Source organism: Propithecus coquereli, unplaced genomic scaffold (genome assembly GCF_000956105.1).
Source record: "Propithecus coquereli isolate 6110/MARCELLA unplaced genomic scaffold, Pcoq_1.0 Scaffold215, whole genome shotgun sequence".
NCBI lineage: Eukaryota > Metazoa > Chordata > Mammalia > Primates > Indriidae > Propithecus > Propithecus coquereli.
Window position 1 is genome coordinate 1078118 of NW_012146634.1, and position 10187 is coordinate 1088304.

A 10187-nucleotide genomic window follows, 5' to 3' on the forward strand; every position below is an offset into this window, starting at 1 on the left:
TCAGTCATTAAGAACTCAGGGAAAGATAATGGAAGAAAATAAAATATGCCCCTTTTTGTTTAAATTTCAAAATGTTACGGGGATACAAATGTTTTTGGTTACATGTATTGATTTTGTTATGCTTGAGTCAGTTATAAGTGGGCCCATCACCCAGATAGTGTTCATTGTACTTATTAGGTAGGTTTTCACCCATCCCATTCTCACCCCTCTCCCCTGCTTGATTTCAACTGAGTTTTACTTCCCTCTGTGCACATGTGTGCTCATGGATTAGTTCCAGTTTAATAGTGAGTACGTGTGTTGTTCGTTTTTCCCTTCTTTAGATACTTCACTTAGGATAATGGTCTCCAGTTCCATCCAAATTGTTGCAAAGGCCTTAATTCATCCTTCTTCATGGCCGAGTAGTATTCCATAGTATCCATATACCACATGTTATTGTGGTTTTTTTTTTTTTTTTTGAGACAGAGTCTTGCTCTGTTGCCTGGGCTAGAGTGCTGTGGCGTCAGCTTAATTTACGGCAACCCCAAATTCCTGGGCTCAAGTGATCCTCCTGCCTCAGCCTCCCGAGTAGCTGGGACTACAAGCATATGCCACCACGCCCAGCCCCACATGTTAATCCACTCATGAATTGATGGGCACTTGTAAATTGTGCTGCAATAAACATTTGGATGCAGGTGTCTTTTTGATAAAATGACTTCTTTTCCTTTGGGTAAATACTTAGTAGTGGAATTGCTGGATCAAATGGTAGGTCTACTTTTAGTCCTTTGCGGAATCACTATACTGTTTTTTCCACGGTGGTTGTACTAATTTGCAATCCCACCAACAGCGTATTAAGTATTCCTTTCTCTCTGTATCTACGCCAGCATCTGTTATTTTTGGACTTTTTAATAACAGCCTTTCTGACTAGGGTAAGGCGATACCTCATTGTGGTTTTAATTTGTGTTTCCCTAATAATTAGTGACATTGAGCATTTATTTCATGTCTATTTCCCATTTGTCTATCTTCTTTTGAAAAGCTTCTGTTCATGTCTTTTGCCCACTTTTTAATGGGGTTGTTTGTTTTTTCCTTGCTGATTTGCTTGAGTTCTTTGTAGATTCTGGTTATTAGCCCTTTATCGGATGTATAGCTTGCAGTATTTTCTCCCATTCTGTAGGTTTTCTGTTTACTCTATTGAGTACTTCTTTAGTTGTGCAGAAGCTTTTCAATTCAGTCAAGTCCCATTTATTTATTTTTGTTGTTGCTATGATTACCATTGGGGTCTTCTTCATAAATTCTTTGCCTAGGCTGATATCTAGAAGAGTTTTTCCAACATTTTCTTCTAGAATTCTCATGGTTTCATGCCTTACATTTAAGTCTGTTATCCATCTTGAATTAATTTTTGTGAGTGGTGAGAGATATGGATGTTCAGTCTTGTGCATGTGGTTATCCAATTTTCCCAGCACCATTTATTGAATAGGGCTTCTTTTCCCCACTGTATATTATTGTCTGTTTTGTCAAAGATCAGTTGGCTGTAGGTGGATGGTTTTATATCTGGGTTCTCTGTTCTGTTCCATTGGTCTATGTCTCTGTTCTTGTGCCAGTACCCCATGCTATTTTGGTTACTATAGCCTTGTAGTATAATTTGAAGTCTGGTAATGTGATGCCTTGAGATTTGTTCTTTTTGCTTAAGATTGCTTTGGCTATTCAGGCTCTTTTCTGGTTCCAAATGAAGGGTATTTTTCTAAATCTATGAAATATGATGTTGGTATTTTGATGGGGATTGCATTGAATCTGTAAATCACTTTGGGTATTATGAACATTTTAACAATGTTGAGTATACCATTCCATGAGCATAATGTGTTTTTCCATTTGTTTGTGTCATGTGCGATTTTTTGACTCAGTGTTTTCGTAGTTCTCTTTCTAGTGTCTTTCACCTCTTTGGTTAAGTATATTCTTAGGCATTTGATTTTCTTTATAGCTCTTGTGAATGATATTGAGTCTTTGATTTGACTCTCAGCTTGACTATTATTGGTGTATAAGAATGCTACTTATTTGTGTACATTGATTTTGTAACCTGAGACTTTGCTGAACTTATTTATCAATTCCAGGAGTCTCTTGGTGTAGTCTTTGGGGTTTTCTAGATATAAGATCATATTGTCAGCAAAAAGTGATAGTTTAACCTCCTCTTTCCTGATTTGGATACCCTTAATTTCTTTCTCTTGCGTGATTGTTCTCATGCTTCTTATCTTGGAATGAATGTTCCCATGTTCCTACCACCTCTAACTTTTTTTCATATAAAAAGTATTGTACAATATACTACAAATAGTGCAAATGAAGAACAGAAAGTTTAATTTGGAATAGCATTATGCCTGATGCTATACTAAAATCTTATTTATTCTGAAGATATTTGCCCAATATAGTTAGCTATCTCTAGTTCTACCACAAAGCAAAAATGCTTCCTAGAAGCATTTATTCACAGAGGAGACTCTCACTCAGATCTCATTTATTCCTAATTCATATAGTTCTGATAGGCAATCGTGTTTCCTGGCCTGTGACAATTGATTAGAGACAACAAACTAGAAAAAAGTAGCCTGTTACAGACAGAAAGGCTGACAGTTGCAAGAAGTGAGAGCTTTTAGTGTAAAGCTGTTAGTGGTAAAGGAAAAGCAAACCTATAAAAGCAGACAGAATTTTAAGAGTTGTTTTGGAATTCTTGTGTTTAGTTCAGTATACCAGAAGAATATTCAAGAACATCAGCATGTTAAATCTCACAGTATGGTAATTGATTATAATAGTAACCACGAGTATTATTTTTAAAAGCAAATTATGCTAGGTATACTCTAATAAGACAGGGATTTTCATTTATAAAAGGAAGGCAAATTATGCCAGATAAATAAATGAAGCATTATCATACCCAAAATATTAGATATAATATTTTCTTATCCTTTGACTTTTGCAAAGGGCCTCTTTATCAGAGGTTTCATTATTGTTGAAGTTCACAGTTTGGCCTATTATTGCTGTATATTTTCAAAAACAAAAATGATTGTTGATGACTCAGAGGTATACGTATGTGACTGTGCAGAAGAAAACCCCTCCGTCTCTATTGCTGTAGGACTTCTTTGCAATTAGCTTGCAGAACTTGATTCTCCTCCTCAAACTGTTCTGATTGCTCTGTACATCCTATAAATAATTTACACCCTGATGGTACTAAACGACTGCATTAATGGCACCTCTGGCTCCACATGATAACAAGAACTTTAATAATTCATCATGTATTACAGCTATATCCCTACAGATTAGCGTAAGTGGGAGCTGAGTTTACAACATTGAGATAAGGCCTTCTGCAAGACCTTTACTCTTCAAGCATCATATCCATAAATACTCAGATATTAGTGGTGTTAGAAAATAAAGGAAAGGTTATTGACTGCTACAAAGCTAGACTTTGTTATTATGTTTATTAAGCATTAGATTACTTTAAGTTCTTAACTATATTTTAGGGATATTTCAAGGGGAAAAACTTTGTAAGATAGTTCTCCATTTCAGGACTGTTTAAAAAAATTACTTTATGCAAACTAAATGGAATTAATGATTGGACATTGGGAAGAGTAGTGAGAGACTTCAATTATAAAAGTTATCTAAATCCTTGATCTAAGAGTTTTACATCTGGTATTTGAAGTCTTCAAATTTTAGTCCTCTTTAGCCTTTGGGGGATACTTTAAAAAAAGAAATGGGAAAGGCATACTTACGGGGAGCAAGAGTGTGTCTGTGCATACATGTAATGCATGTCATGTGATTAAGTTCCAGAGTGAAATTTAAGTATAAAAGTAAGTTAATTTACTCATTACCAGTGAAGGGGAGTAGTCAAGTTAATATTGAATTTGTTTGGAGTTTTGGATTGTCGAATTTGTTTGGAGTTTTGGAATGACTGCATCTCTGAGGACTGTGTTGCTTTTAGAAAAAGAAAAAGATTACTGAAATTGGCAGAGTTTGTGACCCTAGCATTTGGTACAGTGTCTGGCACATGGTCCAATAAATGTTTATTGTATGAATGGTGATCAGATCAGTTTGTATAATTCTAGTTAGACACTGATTATTTTGATAACTTAAACAGTTATATTGATATATATTCATTGATTTCTGGTAGTACTACTTTGGGAATGTATTTCAGTTCACCTTTAGTGTTTTTAAATCTCATTCAATGTGGATTTATTTCAGAAGGGTCTGGAGAGCCTCATTATATGGGGTTCTGACCTATGAGGCTGTTTCAAAACATGTATCTTGTCGACAACATTATCCTGTACAGAGGCTTCAAAGTATTTCAGGTATCCTTTGAAAGGCTATAGGTTCTTTAAAGATACAGCGAAAATTGCTCTTGCTCCAGAGAAAGTAGACAGTTTTCACTAATACTGAATACCGTGTTGTTTATAGCATGTATAAATTGTGTTTAATCTTACTGCTTTAGATTTCTTTAATAATGGTTTCTTTAAAAATGATTATCTGTTCAAGATACTTGGTCAGTGATTATCTGTGTCAGTGATGATTGACATTCATGGGAGAACTGTAGGGGATGAATACAATCAAGAGTTATGCTGCTGGGGAGATTTAGGGTTGGGGAGGGCATTATGAGCACTGTTATGAAAAGGAAAGCCCTTAATCTGCAAGGGAGGAAATGCTAAATTTTAGCAGCCATGAGACATAGAATTAGATCGCATTGTGCTAGCCTGCTACATAGATGTTATTAGCTCTTCATTTGCCAGACCAGCCAGCTTGGAGCAGAATATGGAATATCTAACTTAAATTAGAATAGTTAAATTTCTGCTTGAGTTGAAATACTAGAAAACAACAACAAAAAAACATCTTTTCACTTGTATGAAGTTCTGTGTTTGTTGTTTAGTAGCAAGTGTGAGTTGGATGAAGAGTCTGAATAGAAGATTTTCATGGGGAGCAAATTCATAATTTTTATCTCTTACATTTCCCAGCATACCCCTCCATTCATGAGTGTCCTTAAGCTGATACCTCGTGCCAGACATCTTAGAATAAAGGTTGTAGAATTGTTGTGGAAAAGCAATAGTTTAACATGTAGCTTTAGTTACGTCACGGTGTAAATTAAGCTCTTAAAAGAAAGTGGCTAGGTTTTACAGATGGGCAGGCACAGTCTAGCTGAGAACAAATTGGTCTGCTATGATAGAGACATCATTCAAACCTGCATGCATCTGTCAAATGCCTGTGGTGGCACAGTGAGATAGATGGATCCCTAATGTTTCTCTGGTATGTCTCTATTGCTAGGCATATTGTAACATGTAGTACATCTCGTGGGCAGACAGCTTGTGTGGCCTGGATTCTACCTCAGCTTTGTAAAGATGCCAGAGGCATCAAGGAGAATTTTTTTAAAGCCTATTTAAATATTTAGACTCATGACTAATTTCAGTAGAAATCTCTACTATATCTAATAAATTACTTGCTAGAAGTGAGATGGAATTATGTCTTCTCTACTTATTATTAATAGTCATGTGACCTTGGATTGACAAATTAGTAACCTCTGTGCCTATTTCCAGATTAGGAAAGTGAGTATTGTAAAAGTATTTGTCTCATACGGTTGTTTATGGATTTAGCCAGTTAATATAGAAGAATGCCTGGCACTTAATAAATGTTAGCCACTGCTACCATCATCATCATCATTAACTTAATTTGGGGTGAGATTAATTTTCTTCTCCCAAAGCTAGATTGCTTTTTTTAAGGAAGACCACATCCCTATTAAGGATGTGGTCAACTCCAAATTTAATATAGATGCTCACCATCTTGACTTGTGAAATCTATCATCAAATTTATTTACAGTTAAATTATATAATTACTATAAGGGATGAAGAAACTCTTTAAATACTGCTATAGAATGATCCAAAATATATTAAGTGAAAAAAGCAAGGAGCAAAATAATGTATAAATTATTCTACCATTCATGTAAATATTTGCTGGTACATGCGTAAAATATCTGTGAGGCTGTGCAAGAAATGACATAGTTTTATTTGTTATTGGGAAGGGGAATTGGGTGGCTGGAGACAAGGTTGGGAGACTTTTTTACTGTATACCCTTTTACACTTTTTGATATTGAACCGTGTGGATGTATTCCCTGATAAGTTAAAAAGAGAAAATACAAAAATTAGAAAGTAAAATAGCTATTTTGAAATCTAGATAAATTTTTATTCATACTTTGTAAACATTTCTTTTTGTCTCTACTACTCAAATTCACATTTAATAGGATTTTTAATACTCCTGTTTCAGTTTCTTTTTTTCTTTGTCTACTTTCCAACACTAATGATATTTTGTTCTCCTTCAGGGATTTGAGTCATAACCGGTTGTCTAACTGGAACATCAGCTTGGAATCACAAACATTACAGGAAGTGTAAGTTATTTTTATTTATTTAAAGTTATGTTCTTGAGGTGACTTAATAAATTGTGAATTTAGGGATGTTCAATCCAGAGACGCTATCAAAAAGTTGAAGGGAAAAATTTTTTAATTAAAAGAAATTATTTAAAAACCTAAACTTGTTGTTGACTTTGTTGTTATCACAAACTCTTTAAGTATTGGGTTGGTGATTTCAAGTTGTAAACTGTAGAAAAATATTATTTTACTTTCCTGGGGTGAAAAGTAAGATTTCTCCCCTCTTTGGAGTAAATATGTTTTGCTTTTTGCCAAGTTTTAGCCAGGGAAACTCTGTGTTGTGTAAACTTTTTAAATAATCTCGACATGTTATCTAAGACGGAAGCATCATGTCTAAAGTAGCTTCATATGAAATATTTTTGGTATCATTTGAGAATGTGGCAGTTGTTATAATTCAATTTTCCTCTTAAGTTTTTTTCTTTAATACTGAAACATTATGTAATTTTGGAGGGAATTTTCTAAAATATTATTAATATCAGTTTTTGCATTGTGTTGGGGTAATGACTACTGAGGTATATAGGCTTATTTGCCTATACACTTAACACCCTCAGAACCCTCAGATTTATTTTCCTTTTTAATTATTTGCTGACAGGAGTAACTTCTTCATGCTCTCATTATCCCTGTATTCTCTCCTCCCTGGTCCCAAATTTACTGCTTCTAATCTGTGGTGGACTGAAGAAACAGTTGACAAGTTTGTTAGCTGAAAGAGTAGGCATCGAGACAGGGCCTGAAAATGCTTCAGTGGGAAGTGTACAAGCTTTATTTGGAACTTTGGTTGGCTTCCTAGAGGCCTTTACTTCTGATTTCTTTTCTGTATTCTAGATTCTTGAGGTTGTTTAATGACTGAAAACCAGGTTAATGAAATGTGATTGTATTAGATTTGCTACTAAAAACCATTTGAGGCCAGGCGCAGGGGCTCACACCTGTAATCCTAGCACTCTCGGAGGCCGAGGTGGGAGGATTGCTTGAGCCCAGGAGTTTGAGGTTGCAGTGAGCTCTGATGACACCACTGCACTCTATCCAGGGCAAGAGAGTGAGGCTCTGTCTCAAAAAAAACACAACCATTTGAGACTATCAGTTTAAAGGCTGCTAGAATCAGATGTGACATGTTGTGTCCTCTAGAAAATTAGTTATAGGTTCCATCTCTGGGTGGGCAGATTAATTTTATTTGTGGTCTCAAGCAACACTCCCTAATTTTGTATAGCTTTAGAAAAAAATGTATATACACATATGTGTGTGTGTGTGTGTATATATATTTAGAGAGAAACAGAGAGATCTGAATGAACTAGTTATTCCATCTTTAAGGACTCAAATTAGCTGTCATAACCCCAACTATTCAAAGAACCTTGCTTGAACTAAAATCATCTAATCTGCAAAATATTTCTTAGCTGTTCTAATATTGATGTCAATAATATATCTATACTATGAAGAAACATTTCTTATTGAAATCTCTGATTTCTCAATAAATACATTTTTAGTTTAGCCTAACTCATTCTGAGTCATAGGCTTTTTCAAATTTGGCACCTATTCAAAAGAATATGTATTAGCCAGAAACTAGAATTCAAGATGTAACATTTCCCTCACTAAACATTTAAATCTATTTTTCCTCTTGCCTAGGAAAATGAATTACAATGAACTAACAGAAATCCCATATTTTGGAGAACCGACATCTAATATTACTCTGCTTTCATTGTAAGTTAGTAAGATTTCAGATCTTTTACTTAAATTATGAATAGTATACAGTTATCTTTTTTTAAGCACATATATTGTTGCTCCTAATTATTTAAGGTCCTTGTGGGATGGATCATTGGCAATAGCTTCAATATAATCTTTGTTTTATAGAGTCCATAATATAATCCCAGAAATAAATGCAGAGGCATTCCAGTTTTACCGTGCTCTTGAGAGTTTAGACCTTAGCTCAAATATGATATCAGAAATCAAGACATCTTCATTTCCTCGAATGCAGCTTAAATACCTGTAAGTAAAATAGAGTTTAAATTAGATTTACTTTAAAGTGCATGTTTGCTACTCATTGGTACCTATCTTCCCAAAAATGCCTGTTATTCATTATGATTTTGATATGCATATGTGAAACAAACCTAGGGTCAGTTTTTCAGGTTGTTGGTTCTGTCCCTCTTTCCTGTCCCAGCCCCCAAAAGAAAGATTCCACTATTGTCAGAAAAGATTGATAGATGTCCAGGGGAATTTTTGAGATTTAATTGTTTTTTTTTTTTAACCAACAGTTTTGTAAAAGGTAAATAGTGGTTTGCTTAAACAGTGGCTTACCTTATGTAATGGTAATTATTAGGTCATTAAGTATGAAATGTCTGATTTCAAATCAGAAGTGTAGCTTATTATATCTCAAACAAGAAGCAGTACAATAAATCAAAATATGCACCTAAACTATTGACACAGTTTTGTCATCTTAACGATAGCTTGTTTATGCCAGCAGCAAAGAAGCCTGGAGAGCAAGTGGTGATGAAATCATGAAAGGTGTTTTCCACAGCTTGTTGCGAATTGAATGTTTTTCCTTGCAAGAAGTGGTCCAAAGCCTGGAAGAAGTGATAGTCAGTTGGTGGAAGGTCTGGTGCTTCTATAGTTTGAGCAGCATTGTTTGTGCGACATGTGGTTGAGCATTGTCTTGCAAGAAGATTGGCCTGTCTCTGTTGGCCAATCTCAGCAGCTTCATTGCAAACATCCTCATCATTTCGTCCAATTGGTTGCAGTAGACATCTGCTATAATCGACTGACCAGGTTTCATGAAGCTATAGTGGATAATACCAGCCCTGGACCACCAGACACCGTTAGCTTTTTGTGATGAATATTCGGTTTTGGACTATTTTGGCACTTAATCTTTATCCACCCATTGTGCAGAACACTTGGCTTGCAATTGTCAGAAAGAATCCATTTTTCATCACATGTAACAATATGGTGTAGAAATGGTTCGCCTTTATGTCGTGACAGCAAAGAAAGGCAAGCTTCAAGATGATTTCTCTGCTGACGCTTGTTTAATTCATGAGGAACCCATCTATCCAGCTTCTTTACCTTGTCAATTTGTTTCAAATGGTCCAATATCGTTGGAATGGTGACGTCATACCTTGCTGCCAGTGCATGAGTAGGTTGAGATTGATTCTTTTCCACTACAGCTTTTAGCTCATCATTGTCCACCTTGGTCTCAGGTCACCCACCTGGCTCATTTTCAAGATTAAAATCACCAGAACGGGACTTCTCAAACCATCGAGGTACTGTGCATTCATTAGCTAGATCCTTCCCCAACACTTCTTTGATATTTTGAGCTGTCTGTGCTGCATTGGGTCCACAACAGAACTCATATTCAAAAATAGCACAAATTTTTGACTTATCCATGGTTTCCCAAAAATTGCTCTAAAAATTTTTTTGAAAGACAATCACAAGCCAAGACATGTGTTTGAGAGACTAAGGATGTACCTTCACAATAAAAATAAAACCAGAAGTGTCAGTGAAATGTCAGCGATACCAACTGTCAAACTTAGTACTTAAGGAAATTGGACATTTCATACTTAATAACCTAATAGTGTATGTGCCAGTGTTTTCCAGTTTACAAAGCATATTCACACATACTGTTTTATAACAACTTAAATGAAGTAGGTATCATAATTTCGTAGATTAAGAAACAGAGCATTTAAATGATTTGTAAAGTTGTATATAGTCATTAAGTGATTAGAGCTGAGGGCTCAGACAGATTTTTGGCAGCTATCCATTTGTGGAATTTTCTGTTTTCCTAAATTTTTTT

General features: G+C 35.2%; 1 protein-coding gene across 1 annotated transcript in view; it reads left to right on the forward strand.

The window, feature by feature from the left end:
• The window catches only part of LRIG2 (leucine-rich repeats and immunoglobulin-like domains 2), a 70630-nt gene that overhangs the window by 12596 nt on the left and 47847 nt on the right, over positions 1 to 10187 (forward strand). The window contains exons 2-4 of the mRNA XM_012644582.1: positions 6311 to 6376; positions 8033 to 8107; positions 8258 to 8392. Coding sequence (XP_012500036.1) covers positions 6311 to 6376; positions 8033 to 8107; positions 8258 to 8392 — 276 coding nt within the window. The remainder of the gene's footprint in view (positions 1 to 6310; positions 6377 to 8032; positions 8108 to 8257; positions 8393 to 10187) is intronic.